Source organism: Nicotiana tomentosiformis, chromosome 5 (assembly GCF_000390325.3).
Source record: "Nicotiana tomentosiformis chromosome 5, ASM39032v3, whole genome shotgun sequence".
Lineage (NCBI taxonomy): Eukaryota > Viridiplantae > Streptophyta > Magnoliopsida > Solanales > Solanaceae > Nicotiana > Nicotiana tomentosiformis.
In genome coordinates this window covers 35,976,258-35,998,157 of record NC_090816.1, presented here as the reverse complement: position 1 = coordinate 35,998,157, position 21,900 = coordinate 35,976,258, and the positions used below count along the sequence as shown (strand labels likewise).

Here is a 21,900-nt window from a genome sequence, read left to right as displayed (position 1 = left end):
GTGGTGTCAGGGAAATTCTATGCCAAAACCTCAAATAGAAAATATAAATGACCTTAATGGAATATACCATCCTTTAGTGTAGTGTTCAAGCGTTGCAGTTTTGCTACCTGATGTCGGAGGATCGACCTCAACAAAAGACATTTTTTGTTTTTAAATTTTTTTAGCATGGTCCTGTTGAAAAAGTATGATAACTTCCATGGATGGAAGTTTTGGTTATATGAGTGAATTAAGGAAAAAGGTGTTGTGAGCTTAGATAGAGAATTTATGAGAGAATGAATGTTATCTTCTTCATTCCATTGTATTAGAATATGTACAAGTATAAAGTATTTATACAAACTATTCTACTGAGGACTAACTACTCTAACCTCCTAACCACATACATAGATTATAACGTCTTAATATTAGGTAGATACCACAACCACAAATTGCTTTCTAGCTAACTGATCTTCAACGCTCCCCCTCAAGTTGATGGCTTGAACAGGTTCTTAACTCCTAAACTTTTCAGCCAGTAGTCATGTTGCTTGCCCAAGCTCTTAGTTAGGAGATCAACTAACTTCTCTTTTGTAGATATGTGTTCAGTCTTCATTACTCATTGTAATATTCTTTCCCTCACAAAATGAAAATCTATGTCTATAAGTTTGGTTCTTTTGTGAAAGATTGGGTTGGCTGCAATATGAATTGCAGCCTTACTATCACAGAGTAGCTCAACAGGTAGTTCAATCTTCACTCCAAGCTCTCCAAAGAGTCCTATCAACCAAGTTACTTCAGCAGCACATTCAACTATGCTTCTGAATTCTGCTTCTGTTGAGCTCCTAGAAACAATCTCTTATTTCTTGGACTTCCATGATATTAATGCATTCCCAAACTTTACTAAATATCTAGTGACTGATCTTCTTGTTTGTAAGTAAGCTCCCCAGTATGAGTCATAGTAGGCTCTAAGTTTGTTTGTGCTATTAGCAAGAATCAGAAGACCCAATCCAGGCACAACCTTTGGACAGTACATGAAGTGGCTAAGAACTTGCACTGCAACGTTAAGATTAGGTTTGGTCATGGTGAGGTACAATAACCTCCCTACCAATCTTTAATAGCTGCTAGGATCTTTCAGCACCTCATCTGCTGCATTAGTTTTCATCCAACTGTCGTAGTCTGCTGATGTTAGTTTTTGGTTCATTTCAAGAGGAGTGCCAGCAGGCCTTGCTCCACTTAAGCTCGATTCAGAAATCAACTCCATAACATACTTCATATGATTCATTACAATCCCTTCTTTAAACCTAGCAAATTCAAAGCCTAGAAAGAACTTCAGCTCCACAAGATCCTTCATTTTGAACTTAGTCTGTAGGTCATCTCTTGTTTGGTTTAGTTGACTAAGATTGGTGCATGTGATGATCAGATCATCTACATAGACTAGGATTACAAGTATGTAATACCCTGCTTTTCTGGTGAAGAGAGAATAGTCAAAGTGACTCTTCTGGAATCCCATCTTCATTAGAGCCTCTGTTAACTTCATGCTCGACTGTCTTGGAGCCTGTTTAAGGCCATACAGGGACTTTTGGAGTTTGCAGACCTTCTGAGTCTCCCCCTGTCTGCAAAAGCATTTAGGAATATGCATATAAACCTTCTCAAGAAGATCACCATTTAGGAATGCATTGTGCACATCTATTTGGTAAATCTACAAGTTCTGAGAGGCAGCTAGGGCAATAATAGACCTCACAGTGACTATCTTTGACACCGGGGAGAAGGTTTCAGTGTAATTAAGACCTTCTTTCTGACTGTACCCTTTGGCTCCCAACCTGTCCTTATGTCTCTCAACCTCACCCGAAGGCATGCACTTAACTTTAAAGATCCACTTTAAACCAATAAGTGACTTGCTAGGGGGGAGGTCTACAATAGTCTAGGTGTTGTTATCTTCAAGAGCTGCTACTTCCTGCTTCATGGCTTGCGCCCAATTGGGATTTGAGACAGCCTCCTTGAAAGACTTAGGTTCAGTTATAACTAAGTGAAGTGCCAGTAGATGCTGATAAGGTGTTGTCACATTGGAATAGGTTACATATGATGAAATAGGATATGGACATGTGTGACTTGCTGGTTTAGTGACATAATCTGGCAACAACACAGGAGGTCTACTTGGTCTGCTAGATCTCCTGAGCTCTTGAGCTGCATCAGAATTGGGTGATTCAGGTGAATCATGAGCTGCATCAGGAAGTATTGGATTGGCTTCAGTAGAAAGTGCCTCCTCATGAACTGCAGTAGGAGAAGAAGGTGAGTGGATCTCCCTCTGAGTTATACTATCAGTGGTACCAGGTGAGTTAACAGCTGGCTGATTCATAGTATCACTAGATTTTATTGGTGACAACAGGTCTAGTAGTGGGAACACACGATTACTTGTAGATTTCAATTGTCTGAAGGGAAAAATAGCCTCTTGGAACACCACATTTCTGCTCAAAAAGAGTGTCTTAGACTGTATATATCATATAGTTTATACTCTTTCTGTGAAATAGCATATCCTATGAGAACTACAGGAATGGTCATTGAGGCAAATTTGTTAGAATATTTTGGAACAACTGCATAGCAGAGACAGCCTATGACCTTCAGGTGACTGAGAGCAGGAGCATGCAAATAAAGAATTGCAAATGATGATTTGAAGACAATTACTCTGGAGGGTAACCTGTTGAGTAGATAAACAGCAGTGGTAACACACTCACCCTAGAACCTTAGTGGGATGCCTTCCTGAAACCTTATTCCTCTAGTTATTTCAAGGATGGTTATGTATTTTCTTTTAACTATTCTATTTTGCTGTGAAGTATACACAGAAGTGCTTTGGTGTTCAATGCCAAGAGTAGAGAGGACTCCCTTGAAATCTGTGCTAAAAAACTCACAGCCATTATATGTTCTAAGTGTTTTAATAGAAGTAGAAAATATGTTCTTCACTTTGGTAAATAAACTACTATAGTGTCAGACTTGGACTGGATCGGAAATATCCAGGTAAGCTTGGTATAATCATCTATAACAGTGATAAAATACCTCTTGACATCATAGTTGGGAACTCGGTAGGGGCCCCAGATATCACAATGAAGCAAATCAAAAGCATATTTAGATACAGTAGAGCTTAGCTGAAAGGGTAACTTTGTTCGTTTTGCCAATGGAAAAACAATACAATATTGATGTGCATCAACCTTTAGATGATTAAGTGCTTCATGTTTCCTTATTATTTCTAGTGGTGCATGACCTAGTCTCTTTTGCCATAGGCTACTAGAATCAGATACAACAGACATATGAGCATGACTAGTCTTATTCAAATAACTTGTACTAGTACTAGTAGTTACTTGTTGACTTGAACATTGACTTGCTCCCTTCTCCTGCCTCTCCTATAACACATAGAGACCATATTTCTCCTTACCAATCCCATTCACTTATTCACTGAAGAGGTCTTGGAAGATGCAAAAGTCAGGAAAGAACATTACCAAGCATTTTAGTTCTTTAGTGAGTTTGGACGCTGAGAGAAGATTGAACTTAAACTCAGGTATATATAACACATTAGATATGTCCTGGTTCTTAAACACAGAGGCCAGTCCTGTGTGTGTGTGACTGAAACTACATTTTCTGTAGGTAAGTGAACTTTTCTCCTGTCTGATTGTGGCATTAGCCTATATGCTTTTAACATCTGTAAGCTAGATGCCATATCATTAGACGCACCTGTGTCCACAATCTACTCCCTATCATTGTAGATTGACATTAGGTCTATTTCTATACCTGCAGCAACTGTCTTGGTTAAGGATCCTTCATCTGGTCCCTTATTGAGTAGCTGAAGTATCTGCTGATACTACTCTAAGGTAAGGAATGCAGTAGGGGCTTGTGGAGAAGTTGGCATTATCATTGAGGTAAAGCCTCTTCTAACTGCAGGTTGTTGTTATTGTCATTGCATTCCAGCATTATTAGCTCCATATGCAGCCTCTCCTGTATGAGGTGTCATCCAACTAGCCTTATTTACATAGGAGTTAGAGTTGATCTGATTTGTATAAGAGGTAGTATTGCCAGTACTGCCTCCTCTTCTCTTGGACTTGAAGTCTGGTGGATAGCCTACCAACTTGTAGCAATTTTCTTTAGTGTGACCTTTGAGGTGACAGTATTCACAGACCAGAGTACATTTTCTGGGCACATGCTTGAAATTGTTACCAGCATGATATCCTCTTTTGTTGCTGAACAAAGTTGTGCTCTCAATTGATTCTGTAATTTGAGACACTTATTTGAAATTAACAAGGTTCTTTTGGCTCTCCTGGTCTATTATAATTGAGTATGCTTTGTTCAAAGAAGGAGTGAGATACATCATTGTGATCTGACTCCTAGCTTGGCTATAAGATTCATTTAAAACAGTTAGGAACTGCATCGGCCTTTGGTACTCAAAGTGCTCAAGATACCGTATTGATTCAGGACAAGGACAACTAGGACAAGGCATTATAGCATCAAACTTATCCCAAAGATCCCTAAGTTTAGAGAAATAGTCTGTCATAGTCATTGATCCCTGAGTGAGAGAGTGAATTTCCTTGTGCAAGTATTGCACTCTAGCACCTTTTACTTTGTCAAACCTTTCTCTCAGATTCTCCCAAAATTTGTGTGCATTTGAAGCATACACTACACTACTCAGAACCCCTGGTCTAACTACATTCATGATCCAGGATAGGACTATAACATTCACTTTCTCCCATTGATCATGTAATTCTGGCTCAAACCTAGACTTAGAGAATCGACCATCGACAAAACCTAGTTTGCTTTTACCTAGCAATCCAATCCTCATAGATCTACTCCAAATTGCATAGTTTTCAGATCATGTTGGTTGAAATGAAATTAGAGAGCTACCTGGAGTATCTATTGGCTGCAGGTACAAAGGTTGTGATCATCTGTGGGGAAGCCATTGCTGTGGTTACGAGTAACTGCATTATCAGAGGTTCCGTCAGTAGGTCCGACCGGTGTAGTACTGGTTTCATCACTAATCACCATGAATGATGTAGATGAGTTCACACAAAGCCGAACAATTTATACAAATTACAAAATCTAACTACGATTCAAATCACCCGATGACAGTTTCACTCCAAAATTGAGAGAACTGAGGTGATTATGGAGAGGAATTGAAGTTGTCAGTGACAGGCGACTCGTGTTGTAGGCTCTAATACCATGATAACTTCCATGGATGGAAGCTTTGGTTCTATGAGTGAATTAAGGAAGAAGGTGATGTGAGCTTAGAGAGAGAATTTCTGAGAGAATGAATGATATCTTCTTCATTCCACTGTATTAGAATATGTACAAGTATATAGTATTTATACAAGCTACTCTATTGAGGACTAACTATTCTAACCACCTAACCACCTACATAGATTATAACGTCTTAATATTAGGTAGGTCCCACAACCATAACTTGCTTTCTAACTAACTGATCTTACACAAAGTAGAGTCTATAGAGAGTTGAGCCCTCAATCTCGTCTTCAAGAAAAGTCAATTAAACCTGACCACTTCCATGGCCTGTAAATGATAAAAAAATATTTGACTGCATAAAGGAAGTTATTTAAGCATACATGACGTAATTTGAAATTATAATTTTAAAAAGGTTACTCTACTTTTGAGATTTGTAAATTTTAGACATGTTAACTTGCTACCGTCGTTCTAAATCATCTTTGTCGCTATTCCTTAATATCGACACCGCTTACAAATATTTTAATGTACGCCTCTGTTATACTAACGCTTTATCTAAAAATTGAAGTTTAAATAACACTTGAATTAATCATCATGGTTTGATGGGAGCCTTGAAAATTAGGAATGGACATAGTTTGGGCAACCCCGAAATTTAAACAGAAATCTAATTTTTTTAGATTTTTGGTTTACGGCTTGGATTTCAGATTTAATTTTTAAATTTTTTGAATTTTGAATTAGATGTTGGATTTGGTACTTCAGATTTTTGGATATACGAAAATCCAATTTTTTTATATTTTATATTTTATATTTAGTCCATTATCCATGTGCAAATAGTAATATGTCCAATACCATACCCATTATCTCATATAACTAATTAATACTAATTACTAAGTTACTGCCATAATACTTTATATTTTGACGTGATTTTACTAATGCTAATTCTTATCGGCCTTATTAGTGTATGTTGCATTTCCTTGATGATAATTTCATTTACTTGAATACTTTATTTGGATGATTGTGGTGAGAATGAGAAACTTTTTAGGCAATTTAACATGAATACTTCATTTTGATTTTCATTTTGTAAGAACAAGAAACATCTCAACATATATGCTCATAACTAAAAATCGAAAATATCCAAACTGATTAATTCGAAACCGAACTTAAGAAAATATGATCCAATCCCAGCTTATTTGGATTGTCATTTCTTTAATCCGAAAACTGAAAATCCAAACCGGAATTTTTATATCTATTCTGAATTACCCGAACGCCCACCCCTAATAGAAATAGAGGATAAGCGAATAGAAGAAATATTTTTGTATACTCCATCCGTTTCAATTTAGATGACACAATTTCTTTATTAGTTCGTTCCACAAAGAATGATATATTTTTATATTTAGAAATAATTTAACTTTAAACTTTTTATTCTACCACTTTACCCTTAATGAGAAACTTTTATAGCCACATAAATATCATGACCCTACTACGCTTTTGCCCAAGATTTAGTACTATATATTTTAAAAGTCTTTTTTTTTTAAAACTTTGTGCCAAATCAAGCTAAATCATGTAAATTGAAACAGAAAGAGTATATCTGAAATAGATGATAGGCGAACAAGAGGAAAAAAAAGAATACTACTGGTTGAAATTTACCATTAGCTGGGTTGAATAGGGAGAGAAAATGGGTCATATACAATATATTACTTCATAAACAATTGAGAATTATATAGGAGTATAATATATAATTAAATGAGAACATATCTAATAGTGGTTCACTTGAGCAGGACAGTTCCCTACTTCCCATTGCATGCTCTGACTTATTTCAAGGGCAGTTGGTCAAATCAAAGAGCTCCACCAGCTGGTCTATTTTTGTGAACCTTTTCTTTTGGGGGTCAATTTCATATACTGTTTAGAAACTAGGACGAATCTTCCTTCATATAACAACGAACCAATTAAGTCAATTAAAGGATTTAAACTTCGTCTTCGTTCCTTTTTTTTCCCCCCTGGTCTTGGTTTAGGTTTTGAAAATGTTGGTATAAAAATGTGTTTGGAAAATATTTTCAACTGTACGTCTGTCTGGATTGGATTTTGCGTTGCGTTTGAATTAAGTTGTTTATTAAAAATAAATAGTAGCTGGATTAAATTGTTTTGAATATCAAAATATTTCTGAAGACTGAGTTTAAGTACGGGTTCCATTTCTTGGAATAAAGAAGACGTAGTTTTGCAAAACAAATTAATTTTCTAAAATAAACAAACTGTTGAGGTTTTTGTTATTTAAGATAAAATAGTCTTAAAATAAGGGTGAATGGGAAATGGAGGGAAAAATAAAAATTTTGAGTAAAATTTTAAGTTTTCCCCTCTTGACAATGAGACATTGTCCCATATTGGAAGAGGAAAAGATTTTTGGTGGGTATATATATAATTGCTCTTCTTGTAGCTCTTAAAGAGTTAAGAAGAAAGCAAGCCTCGTGCCGTAGTCGTCGCTCGCTTTGCTCGGCTCCGGCTCCGGCTTCATTTCCATACGATTTTTTGTTCTGCATTATTTTAACTTCAAACAAAGCAACTGTAAGTGTGATTTGCTACCGAACTTTGTGTTCGCTAAAATACTGGGGTTTGAAGTACCGCTACACCAGTGTGTGATTCGTTCTATCCTAGGAGGAAATAATCCATAACCTTGGGTACTAGGAGGGGATTAAATTCCTTAAGGAAACACTGTGAATTCAGTGGGCTCGAATTAATTACTGTTTCATTACGATAACTTATATTTCCCAGAATTATTATTTACAAATACAGCAATATTGGCGGGACTAACAATCTTAAGGAATTTAATATTTATTTCTGTATTTGTGTTATTCTTATTATTCTGCAAACTAAAACCTTTGTGGTTTTGTGTACTCCCGTTTTGGAGAGTAAAGCCTTCGTGGTGTTTTGTTGGAGATTAAAATCTATGTGATTTTTACTCCAGTTTGAAAACGTTTATTAAACGTTTGTTTGTGTCATTCTTTTACAGAAAAAATGAAGACTGAAATCGAAAACCAAGCTGTTCCGACGGTGACTGCCAACGTATCGACAAGCCGAACACCGGCGTTGGCACCGGCAGAAAAACCCAGAAAATTTTCCGGGATTGATTTCAAGCGCTGGCAGCAGAAGATGTTCTTCTACTTAACTACGTTATGTCTACAGAAGTTCATCAAGGAAGATGTTCCTGATCTGCCAGATAAAACTCCAGAGAATGAACGCTTTGTCGTAATTGAAGCGTGGAAGCATTCTAATTTTTTATGCAAGAATTATATTCTTAGCGGATTGGATGATAATCTGTATAATGTATACAGTGGCGTGGAGATGTCAAAAGAATTGTGGAATGCGCTTGAAAAGAAATATAAAACTGAAGATGCCGGGATGAAGAAATTCGTTGCCGTAAAATTTTTGGACTATAAAATGGTAGATAGCAAGTCTGTTATTACCCAAATCCAGGAATTGCAAGTGATTATTCATGATCTACTTGCTGAAGGTCTTGTCATCAATGAAGCATTCCAAGTAGCAGCAATGATTGAGAAGTTGCCTCCGTTGTGGAAGGACTTCAAAAATTATTTGAAACACAAACGAAAGGAAATGTCCCTTGAAGATCTCATTGTTCGGTTGAGAATCGAAGAGGACAATAAAGCTGTTGAAAGGAGAGGCCGTGAAAATTCAACAATAATGTGAGCAAATATTGTTGAAGATAATAAAAAGAGAAAGAAGGCTTCTGTTCCGAAATACAACCCAAGCAAGAAGCGGTTCAGTGGAAACTGCTACAACTGTGGGAAAATCGGACACAAATCTACGGAGTGTCGTGCTCCGAAAAAAGACAAGAAAAGGGGTCAAGCAAAAATGGTAGTAAAGCATGATGATGTTGATAACTTGTGTGCCATACTTTCTGAATGTAACTTGGTGGGAAATCCTAAACAGTAGTGGTTTGATTCTGGAGCCACTCACCATGTTTGTGCAGTTAGAGAAGCTTTTGCTACTTATGCTCCTGCTGGACCCGGAGAGACAATTTATATGGGAAATGCTTCAACAGCAAAAGTTGAAGGATATGGGAAGATATTTCTGAAAATGACTTCTGGCAAGGTCATGACTTTGAACAATGTCCTTCATGTTCCCGAAATGAGAAAGAATTTAGTCTCTACTGGACTTCTTGTTAAGCACGGTTTTAAGTGCGTTTTTGTGTCCGACAAGGTTGTCATAAGTAAGAATGAAATATTTGTAGGAAAAGGTTACCTCACCGAGGGCCTTTTCAATCTAAATGTAATAGTTGTGGAAAACAATAATAATATTTCAGCTTCTTCTTACTTACTTGAGTCAAATGATTTATGGCATGTACGTTTGGGTCATGTCAATTATAAAACCTTGCGAAAAATGATTAACTTGGAAGTACTGCCTAAGTTTGAATGCGAAAAATCAAAATGTCAAACATGTGTGGAATCTAAGTATGTTAAACATCCTTATAAGTCAGTTGAAAGGAATTCAAATCCTTTAGACTTAATTCACACAGATATTTGTGACATGAAGTCAATACCATCTCGCGGTGGAAAGAAGTATTTCATAACTTTTATTGACGATGGTACTCGATATTGCTATGTTTACTTACTGAATAGTAAAGATGAAGCAATAGACGCATTCAGGCAATACAAAAATGAAGTTGAAACACAACTTAACAAGAAAGTAAAAATGATAAGAAGTGATAGGGGTGGTGAATATGAATCTCTTTTTGAAGAAATATGTTAAGAATATGGAATTATTCATCAAACAACAGCCTCTTACACGCCCCAATCTAATGGGATTGCGAAAAGAAAGAATCACACATTAAAGGAGATGATGAACGCGTTGTTGATAAGTTCTAGTTTACCACAGAACTTGTGGGGGGAAGCCATTCTTACGGCTAATCGAATATTAAATCGAGTGGCCCATAGCAAAACACAATCTATTCCATATGAAAAATGGAAAGGAAGGAAGCCCAACTTGAATTATTTTAAAGTGTGGGGGTGTTTGGCAAAAGTGCAAGTTCCTAAACCCAAAAGGGTAAAGATAGGACCGAAAATCACTGATTGTGTTTTCATAGGATATGCAACAAATAGTAAAGTATATCGATTTCTGGTTCATAAATCAGAAAATCCCGACATTCATAATAATATGGTTATAGAATCAGATAATGCTGAGCTCTTTAAAAATATATATCCGTATAAAAAGGAATGTGAGTCATTTGGTGAAGGATCTAAACGACCTTGGGAAGAAACAAAAGAAAGTATATGTAATCAGGAGGATCCAAGACGTAGTAAACGTCAAAGAACGTCTACTTCATTTGGACCAGATTTTGTGACTTTTTTATTGAAGAATGAGCCTCAAACATTTAAAGAAGCTATGACTTCTTCCGAATCATTGTTTTGGAAAGAGGCAGTCAATAGTGAAATAGAATCCATATTAAACAACCATACATGAGAATTGGTTGATCTTCCTCCTGAAAATAAACCTTTGGGTTCTAAATAGATTTTTAAGAGAAAAATCAAAGATGATGGCACTATTGATAAATTCAAGGCAAGACTCGTAGTCAAAGGGTATAGACAACGAGAAGGTCTAGACTACTTTGATACATACTCTCCAGTTACAAGAATTACGTCCATACGGATGTTAGTAGCATTAGCTGCAGTGTATGGTCTTGAAATTCATCAAATGGATGTTAAGACGGCCTTCTTAAATGGAGAGTTGGAGGAAGAAATTTACATGGAACAACCTGAAGGGTTTGTGGTTCCAGGTAAAGAAAAGAAGGTATGTAGACTTGTTAAGTCTCTTTACGGACTAAGACAAGCACCCAAACAATGGCATGCAAAATTTGACCAAACAATGTTGTCAAATGGTTTTAAGATAAATGAATGTGATAAATGTATGTACATTAAAAATATTCCAAATCACATAGTCATTGTTTGCCTATATGTGGATGATATGCTGATAATGAGTAATGACATTGCCAACATAAATGCTACTAAGCGTATGCTCAATAGCAAGTTTGATATGAAAGACTTGGGAGTTGCTGATTTAATTCTGGGAATTAAGATCCATAAGACTCCTCAAGGTCTGGCATTATCACAATCTCATTATATTAAGACAGTACTTGAAAAATTCAAGCACTTGAACTTTAAAGTTGCAAAGACTCCAATTGACGTGAATCTTGCATTAGCAAAGAATAAAGGCCAAAGCATATCATAATTGGATTATGCCAGTGTGTTGGGATGCTTAATGTATATCATGAAATTGTACACGACCAGATATAGCTTGTGCTATAAGTAAACTGAGTCGATATACGAGCAATCCAGGCCAATCTCATTAGATGGCAATGAAACGAGTTTTGGGATATTTAGAACATACCCAGAACTTTGATTGACTTGCACTATAGTAAATTCCCTGCGGTGATTGAGGGATATTGTGATGCAAATTGGATCACCGGTTCAATTGATTCTAAGTCCACGAGTAGATATGTATTCACTATTGGTGGAGGAGCGGTATCTTGGAAGTCGTCCAAACAAACATGTATTGCCCGCTCTACAATGGAGGCTGAATTCATAGCCTTAGATAAAGCCGGTGAAGAAGTTGAATGGCTCCGGAATTTCTTGGAAGACATTCCATTTTGGCCCAAACCGTTGGCACCAATATGCATACATTGTGATAGTCAAGCGGCAATTGAAAGGTTTGGGAGCGTTATGTATAACGGTAAATCTCGTCATATACGACAAAGACATAAAACCGTTAGGCAATTACTCTCTAGAGGAATTATCACGATTGACTATGTAAAGTCAAGTGATAATGTGTCGGATCCACTTACAAAAGGCCTAACTAGAGAGGTAGTTGAGAAATCATCAAGGGGAATGGGGCTATGGCCGAGAACAAGTCATTGTGGCGGTAACTCTACCTAGAAGACTGGAGATCCCAAGATCTAGGTTCAAAGAGATCAAACAAAGTCATTAATGACGGTTCAACATTGTCAAATAAAATTTTAGTCCGTTCTCGTGATGAGACAATGTTCAGTACCAAGGATAAAACATTAAGGCTTTTTAATGATTTCTAAATTTGATACGGGGTATATCAAATAGTGTATCTACAGGATGACACGTTTAGGAATCACCTATGTAAGTGTGAAGTGTTAGCCGCTTCAAGGAGAGTTTTGTAAGGCCAGTTCTCTACGCATTTATGAAACCAGGCGGTGTTCATGGCTGAAACGAACACAACAATGAGAACCAAAGACGGTTAAGGGTTGATTGTGTGACTTATGTTTGTCTAGGTATACACCAAAGATCGACGGTTCAAAGATATCAAATCTACCGATTGACCGAGTATATCCGACATAAGTTCACTACGGAAAGTTCAAAGGGAAACCTACTTATCCAGATGCGATTAATCCTTGCTTGCAAATCACACAGTTTTTTCATGCATACTTCCGTGATATAGCCATTCCCCATTCATGTGGGGGATTGTTGAGGTTTTTGTTATTTAAGATGAAATAGTCTTAAAATGAGGGTGAATGGGAAATGGAGGGAAAATAAAATTTTTGAGTAAAATTTTAAGTTTTCCCCTCTTGACAATGAGACATTGTCCCATATTGAAAGAGGAAAAGATTTTGGTGGGTATATATATAATTGCTCTTCTTGTAGCTCTTAAAGAGTTAAGAAGAAAGCAAGCCTCGCGCCGTCGTCGTCGTCGTCGTCGCTCGCTCTGGTCGGCTTTGGCTTCGGCTTCGGTCAAATGATCGATTGATTGATTAATTGATTAATTTTTTGGACCAAATTTATTTATTAATAGTAAATAAATTTGGTATAGCCGCCTAATGCTCTTCCCACCATGGCCAAGTGCTTGCTCCACAAACAAGCTAGTGCATGCTCCACCATGGAGGGTAGAGGGTCGTTCATCTTCAAAGCTAACTGCTATAAATATGTGCAGCAGCTGTTGAAGAAAGATACACCAAACTGAAAACGCTCAACTTTGGCTATACATTGCACTCCTTCCTCTCAGCATTTCCATACGATTTTCTGAGTTTCTACTCCTTTGTTCTGCATTGTTTTAACTTCAAACAAAGCAACTGTAAGTGTGATTTGCTACCGAACTTTGTGTTCGCTGAAACACTGGGGTTTGAAGTACCGCTACACCAGTGTGTGATTCGTTCTATCCTGAGAGGAGATAATCAATAACCTTGGGTACTAGGAGGGGATTAAATTCCTTAAGGAAACACTGTGAATTCAGTGGGCTCGAATTAATTACTGTTTCATTACGATAACTTATATTTTCCAGAATTATTATTTACAAATACATCAATATTGGCGGGAATAACACAAACCACTTATTATAACCCAATCAGCACTAAGAAACTCAAGTTTAAGTACGTCTGAATCAATATTTATAAGAAATTTTAGAGATATTCGAAACTTTGAAAAAACTTTGGGGCTTGCACAATGAAGCATGGTGGATGCATAATTAAGTAAACAAATAATTATGAAAATAAGATTTTATACTAACTTTTCAGAATATATAACAAGAAATATGTAACACTAATAAAGTATTTTCAAATTTCTGACTAACTTTTTTGCATTCTAGACATATAAAAATGACCGCTAATTATGATTTGGATATTGGAAACGCAATAAAGAGTAAAATGAAAAAGTAATTATAGCAACGTCTTCAAAGGAGTAGTCCAATAAGTGAAGAGAAACAACTTGAACTCAATTATCAAGAAGTGTGATTAAATGAATGAGATAATTATGTTTTTAATAAAAAATCTTGGGTTTGAGTTCTAGAAATAGTGCCAAGGATACAAATTTGAATCATTAAATTCTGAATACCAAATAATTAAATCGAAGCATCTTGGACCGTAACGTTTCAAGTTCGAAGAGAATAACCTCATATACAAACTAAATTTGTTTCAAACTATATAAAGTTTTAAAAGAATAAGAAGTTATTTCTTTAGATTTATCGTTGGCACTATTTTAGTTAGTGAATTATTTATTGAATGAGAATTTAACGAGAGAAGATAGTAACTTAGATAAATATTCACATAATTAAGGTTATAAAATGTCATTTTTCTTAGAGGAGTACGAATACTTTAAAAGATATTCCCCGTTTCAATTTATATAATATAATTTTTTTATTAGTTTGTTTAAAAAAGAATAATATATTTTTAAATTTAAAAATAAAATTTATTTTTATCTATTTTATCTTTAATGAGAAACCTTTATAGTTATACAAGTTGAATACCTCACTAAAAATTTTAGCCTTAAAATTTTTAAGATCACAAATATCAAAATTGTTTTTTTTTTTTTCCACAAATTCCTTACCGAGTCAAATAAATTGAGAGGGAAGGAGTTGAAAACATGAACGGGTGGAGTACATCGTATTTTATTGATGAGGTGAAAAAAAACGAAGAATAGTAGAAGTATGAAAATAGGGAATGTTTGTCTGCCATTAACATGTTTAGATGTTCAAAATTCAGAACCCCAAGTCCCATAAAAGGAAGATAAAAGTAGGACCAAGTACATATATGTGTATGGAGATTAGACAAACAGAGGAAATTGGTTGAGTTAGGAGCAGACAAACATGTCGTTGCCGCCATTTAGATTCTCCACTTTCATGTTGATTATATTACAAGAATAAAAATTATTAAAAGCATCGTAGTGGTGAACTCGGACCGTATGGCTAAATGGTTTAATTTAAACCCCCCACTCCCACCCCACAAACAACAACAAAAAAAAAAAAAAAAAAGGAAAAACTAAACAAGAACTTATAAAAGCTTAAAGATTTCTATATGTTAAAAAATATTTATTTGACTATTGGTTTTGTCAAGAGGGAAGACTGTTCCTACTACTGCTATATGTTTTTTTTTTACAATTTGGAGAGTTATTTGTCATTTTAATGACAAATTTTTGAGTTCTCAATATCTAAATCATTGTGCCCATTTATATATACACATAAACGGTTCAAATTTGTTATTTGAAAGGTCAATTTGTTATTAGTTTATTTGAAATAAGACGATATAAAACAATATCACCACCTTTTAGGCCCTAATGTAGCCAACTTATACCAATGATTTATATTAAGAAGATAATTAAGAAAAGAAATAACAAGCTATTGGATGTTGGGTTTTGGTTTATGTCAGCTGACCAAACCCATATAAAAGAGATAAAGAAAGTTGTCTGTAAAGAAATTACCGCATAACAAAAAAAAAAGGAGAAAAATATGGAAAGGTGGGAGTTGGTTTTTTAGAAGAAAACCACATCTTTTTTTTTTTTTTAATAGAAAAGCATGTATATGCTTTTCTACGTAACTTCAAGACACATAAAACTTCTTCTGGGATGCTCTCATAAAACACATAAAATAAAGATATTAAGTTCGTGGATAGATCTCCCTTTTCAAGAGAGACGAAATCGACTTAGGAGCAATTCGTTGGTTGTGATTTTTATTCCGCTACGTTATAGGTACACAAATTCATGTCCATATTACTGAATTTACTAATATAAAACACATAAAACAAAGATATTAAGTTCGTGGATAGATCTCCGTTTTCAAGAGAGACGAAATCGACTTAGGAGCAATTCGTTGGTTGTGATTTTTATTCCGCTACGTTATAGGTACACAAATTCATGTCCATATTACTGAATTTACTAATAATAGTATCAGAGCCACTTAAAATTGCATCGTAGTTTGGATCTCCTCTATTGAATGGTATCCCCTTTTGTGTATTTTGTGTTGGTTTCTTAAATGTACTTAGGGGTGGCATGTGGGCCGGGCCCGGTCCTAAGTGGGCTTCGCGGGTCCGGTCCTAAGCGGGTCCGGGTTTTGCGGGCTTCTCGTTGGAATCGGTCCGGGACCGGGACCACGAACTAGCGGCCCCGTGTTAAGTGGGCCGGTCCCGGGCCTAAGCGGGCCCAAGTGGGCCAAACGGAAACTTTCTATTTTTTAAATTATTTTTATACAAGTTAGAGAAAAAAAATGATAATAAAAATATCTAAGGCAATTCCTAGTAATATTATATTATAGAATTGTCACCTAAATTTTTTAATTTAAATTTAAACACAAAAATATTGTAAAGAGATATTCAAAGCAATGCATTATAATATATATATTATACTATATATACATCTTAAGATATATAAGCTATGTTCGATTTACTATATATACATCTTAAAATTTATACATTAATATTCGATTTATATACTATATATACATCTTAAGATATATATATATATATATATATATATATATATATATATATATATAAATTTAACAGTTAGAAATAGTAGGATAATATTGCCCAGAAAATTCATTTGTAGAAATATAAAATTTTTCTAAAAAATCTACAAGCATTTAACATTAGTCCAATCCGTATTTGTAAGGTGCTCATCATCATCACTTACATGAGCATTAAACGTTGAGTTTATGGGGTTTCTATATTCATATGCAACAACTAAACTTTCATACATGTAATTCCATCTAGTTGGACAAGGTTTATGAACCTTTCTTTCTCTTAGGCCAAATTCATCGCATCTTTTAAAATATTCTCTAAGTCTACTTCTACGGTTTGAATAAAAAAGTCAATGAAGGGCCATTTTAACCTTTTCAATTTCAACATTTAAAATTCGCATACCATCACCCATAATTAAATGGTAAATATGACAAATATATCTAACATGAAAAATGTTACTAAATGCAGAACTTAGTGTAGTGGTAAGCAATGCTACATCATTTGTGTTACTAGTAACATTATCCATTGAAACTTACATTATTTTATCACTAATGCAAAAATATCTATAAATATCCGTAATCGTACTAGAAATAAACTGCCCTGTGTGACGTGAATTAATTATTCTATAAGCAATAATACGCTTTTGCATTATCCAATCCTCATCAATCCAATGACTGGTAACAGTAAGGTAATCACAGTCATTACCACTTCTACCAATATCAGTTGTAATAGCAACACGACAATTTATATGAGTAAATAAATAGCGCAAATATTATTCATATTCATGTTTATATTTATAAATATCACTCTTTACGGTTGTGCGAGGAAAACCTTTATAAGTAGGATTATAAACTTTTCTAATATAATGCACAAAGTGATGGTTAGAAGGAAAACTATAGGGTAAGCACATAACAGTAACCATTTTTGCCAATTCTTCCCGATCTTTTTTTGGATCATAATATAAAATACCACTGGTAACAGTGTTAATTCTCGGTTGAAATTGATTTGACCCGATACTAAGGTCAGCCTGACTAGGTGCACTTGTCCCCTCGGCCAAAGCTTTCATACGAAAATATCTAGCTTTATCTTGAGGGTGTAGCAATATGTGTCTAGTCAAACTTCCTGTCCCCTCCCCCTCCACGGCTTCCAATATATTTAAAAACTAACTCTTTGCCACAAGTTTTACACTTACCCCTATTTTTTTTCTCTTAGTTGAGTAAAAAAGGGTCAAACAAGAGATGTTTCTGCCCGTTTAGAAGGTTGTCTAGAAAAAGTAGGGGCAGTAACAGGAGGGTCAGACGGGGAATCATTTGGATTATTATTAGTTGGGTTAACTTCAGGAGCAGGATTAGTGAGTGTTTCGTCATCCGGTTGCGTTTCATCAAAATCTATTTCTTCATCATCATTTTCATCAATAGTTGGATTACCATAAAGAGCATTCATATATTCATGGTTTAATTGTTCACCGGGTGCAATATTATGGCAAAATTGACTCTCGGTAAATTATAATAAACTATTATCGCTATCAAGAATAGCAGGTGTAGGACGGGTAACAGGTTTCGGCCGGGGAGCCGGGGGAAGTAGAGGAGGAACAGATTGGCCACTAGATTCACCACTCTTGGATTTTTCCTTATTTTTACTAAACATTTTTTTTTGGGAATAAGCCATCTTAATTAATCAAGCAAAGTAAATAAACCAAACAAAACTATAATATTAAAACTTAAGAGTTGGAACGAGTTTACCGAATTGACGAACAACTTGTTGAAAAATAATTATCGTTGAAGACTTGAAGACTTCAATTCACCAACTTCACAATTTTGCACAAATTGTAACAATTAAGTAAGCAATTATAAAAGAATATTAGAGAGAGATTGATGATTTTGTGATAAAAATGAAAGAATGAGGGGGTATTTATAGTTGAAAATAGGGAAAGAGTGTAATTATAAAAAGTTTGGGGTTAAAATAAAATTTGGGGGGTTAAATGGCTATTGGCAGACCAAATGGCTAGTTTTTAAATGGCCAAACGGTCAATTTTTTTTTTTTTAATAAAAAATTATCCGTTGGGCCCGTTTAGGAGCGCCTGAACCGGCCCACTTCTGAGCCGGTCCCGGTCCTAAATGGTCCCGGTCTTGCGGGCCTCCCTTATGAGACCGGCCCACTACCCGGCCCACCACCCCACGGTCCTATCCGGTTAGGACTGTTTAGGCCCACCGCCCATGTGGGCTTGCGGTCTTGGGCCGGTCCCGATCTTAACCGGCCCACATGCCACCCCTATATGTACTCCATGTATCCTAGTTTTGTGTAATAGATAATAATTTATTGGCGGTGGCCTAAAGATTAATGTAAAGTGTATAGTTGTAATTGTCACGACCCAAAATTACACATAGCCGTGATGACACATAACCCAAACCTACTAGGTAAGCCAACTAACATCTAACAACAACCAAACCAAAGTCAAAAAATAAATACAAAAACAAGAGTACAATTTCAATAAACTATCCCAAGATTTGAAATTACAAATCATTAGTAGCTAAGATTTGAAATTTATAATGTTGGAAGAAAAATACATCATATGTTTGAAAATTACATAAATAGAAATACAAATCCTATACTATTATAAACAAAATGATAGTAGATGACTGGAATGCAATAGTCTTCAATGCACGCCCTTGAACTCCGTAGCTGCTTAGCTCCAAATATTTGTACACAAGGTGAAGAAGTATAGTATGAGTATAATTGACCCCATGTATTCAGTAAATATTTTAATTAATCTCGGTGAAGTAGCGACGATATTTTTAAGTTAAAAGATACTCACTTCATATACCTGTAGTTTATAAGCATAGAAATAGCAAGAGAAGTAAAAATAGTAATAACAGGAATGTATGCGAAAAATAATAAATAGATTCAATAAGAGAGCTAATAACCACATTTCTCGAATGAAACAACCAAACTCACCTCAACAGTCAAGTCTACAGGGTAAAACGATATCCAATAATAACACAGCCAAACCACAAAGAAGGATATCGACACAAGTCAAACACCAAATTCATAATGTATATGTTGGGGGCGTCAACCCGATCCCAAACACAAAACTGCTGCGGTGGCAACCCGATCCCATCATAACATATCATACAACGGACACCCGATCCAGCATACCAACTCATACAGTAATACCCAACAAGCAACTAAGTATGACAGAAATCTATATCATCGTAGATAAGAGGACGAATACACATAATTCATTAAGGAAAGATGAACACAAACAAGATGTGACAGACATTCTAATGTCTTAATGCTAGACTTAGACATATATCCCATCAAGGACTCGATCAAGTCTTTAACACGTGAATAATCGAGCAGTCATACGATCCAACATAGTATATGAGAGTCATGCATGAAACAAGTAAAGACATAGAGCATACCCGATTAAAGTCATGAAACAAGTATAGACATGTGATAAGTAAATGCATGTAACAAGTAGGCATGTGACAAGTAGAGCGGGGGCGGCCCAAGAAGATTGGTGACCTAAAACCAATTTTTAATTTGGGGCCTTTTAGAAAGAATTTTTTTTTAATCATAACATCGATGATTCATTCCGATGTTCTTACACATAGAACAACACAATTTAGCGCAATTGTCGCACAATAACTCACTTAAACCAACAAAATATAGGGCGATTAATGTGCTAAAAGTATAAAATTTTGGCCTAACATCAGTTGTTAATAGTTTCTTTTATAAATAATTTAGTTTTTCCTAAGATATTGTTGATCTTAGATAATAGAACCAAATTCATATAGATACCTCACTAATGATGTCACTCGTAAAATTTAAATAATAAAAATTTTTATATTCGCGACAAGGGTTTAGGGGGAGTGATTCTCTTTCTGCATTTTTTTGCTCAAACGGTTACATCACTACTAAATTAAAAGTTATCTTGCTACCTCTAAAGATTGTTGTGAGATGTATTTGATCCAACTTACCTTAATTAAATATATTGGGTTCGAGTCCTGTGGTTAAAACAAATCCTGTTAAAGCGTGTTCTCTGTTTTACTAGGCCTTACGCGGTACGAATCTAGATTAGTCGGGGTCTCAATACAAATACAAGTAGAAAAACAAAAGAAAAATTTGGGGCCCTCAAAATTTGGGGGCCTAAAGCCTTTGCTTTAGTGGCTTGACCCTTGGGCCGCCCCCTGAGGTAGAGACATGTAACAAGTAAAGACATGAAACAAGTATAAGTATGTGATAAGTAAATCGATAAAACAAATAAAGACATAAAATAAATAAAGATATGTAACAAGTAAATACATGTGATAAGTGAAAGCATGAATCACATAAAGGCATGTAACAATCATGATAGTAAAACATAGATGTACCAGTAGCGAGCAAATAGAGAATATGGATGTTGTTCATTAACAAGTACCATACATATGTAAGAAATGTTTGAAAAACATATGAAAATAGTGCATGTAGGTTACATAACAAATGTATAACTATACGTTTCACATGTCAACAACCCAATTTAACAAATCACAATACTGTTGTGGCGAGCAATCTGATACAGTCGTAATATTTTCACGGTGTGTAACCCGATCCAATATATTATACGTCACGGTGTGCGCCAGATTCAATATAATACATGCACAAAATAATAACAACCAAACCATTAACCTAATCGGATAACCTTAACAAACAAGTCGAAAGGCATATATGTAATAGTAACGAACAAGGTAGAAGGCATATACGTAACAATAATAAATACGATAAAAGGAACAAGTATTACGATAATAATCAAGATAGAAGATAAATATATGACAGTAATGAACAAAGTAAAAAGTAGAGTCATAACGGTAACAAATCAAGTAGGAAAACAAGATACGAAAGCATGTAGGATCAACCAAGGTCAAGTGTATGTATGTATGTAAGAACGAACAACCATAACATAAAGTCAACCTCCCGATCCTCTCCGTATGAAGATAACTAACATACCAATTTCATATCAAACTGCACGAAAATATCAATCGTGCCAATATCATAGCAACCACATGAAAATACCCATCATGCCAAATATCGCCATAAGGCCCCAATCATGATCTTTCATATGGATCTCAAGTAACACAAGAATAACAGGTATAGATATATTTTCGTTGCATAATACAAGATTATGATTAATTCAAGTATATCAAGAATTTCAAGATTAGCCTATGATGCTCATTTAAGATGCCATATGTCTAAATATGATTTCTAGCATGGATAATTATACTCATATAATATTAGAAGCAAGTGAAACATAAGTCAAAAAATATTACAAAGTCAACAAGGCAAAAAGAAGCATCTAATTTACCCAGAGCATGGACAACCCTGCACATGTATATACACTCGCCGCTGCGACGGACCAATTTCTATCGTAGGACATGATGACGTCCAACACTATCGTTAGGCAAGCCAATGATAAACCACCAATA

The 21,900-nt window shown here is 35.3% G+C and overlaps 1 protein-coding gene across 1 annotated transcript; it reads right to left on the bottom strand.

Moving 5' to 3' along the window:
• Positions 1-3,913: 3,913 nt before the first annotated feature.
• LOC138892161 (uncharacterized) lies at positions 3,914-4,792 on the bottom strand. Its single transcript, XM_070175865.1, has 2 exons — positions 4,339-4,792; positions 3,914-4,224 (listed from the first exon to the last, which is right to left on the bottom strand). Exons 1-2 carry the CDS (start codon positions 4,790-4,792, stop codon positions 3,914-3,916), a joined length of 765 nt encoding a protein of 254 aa, XP_070031966.1.
• Between the last annotated feature and the right edge of the window lie 17,108 nt (positions 4,793-21,900).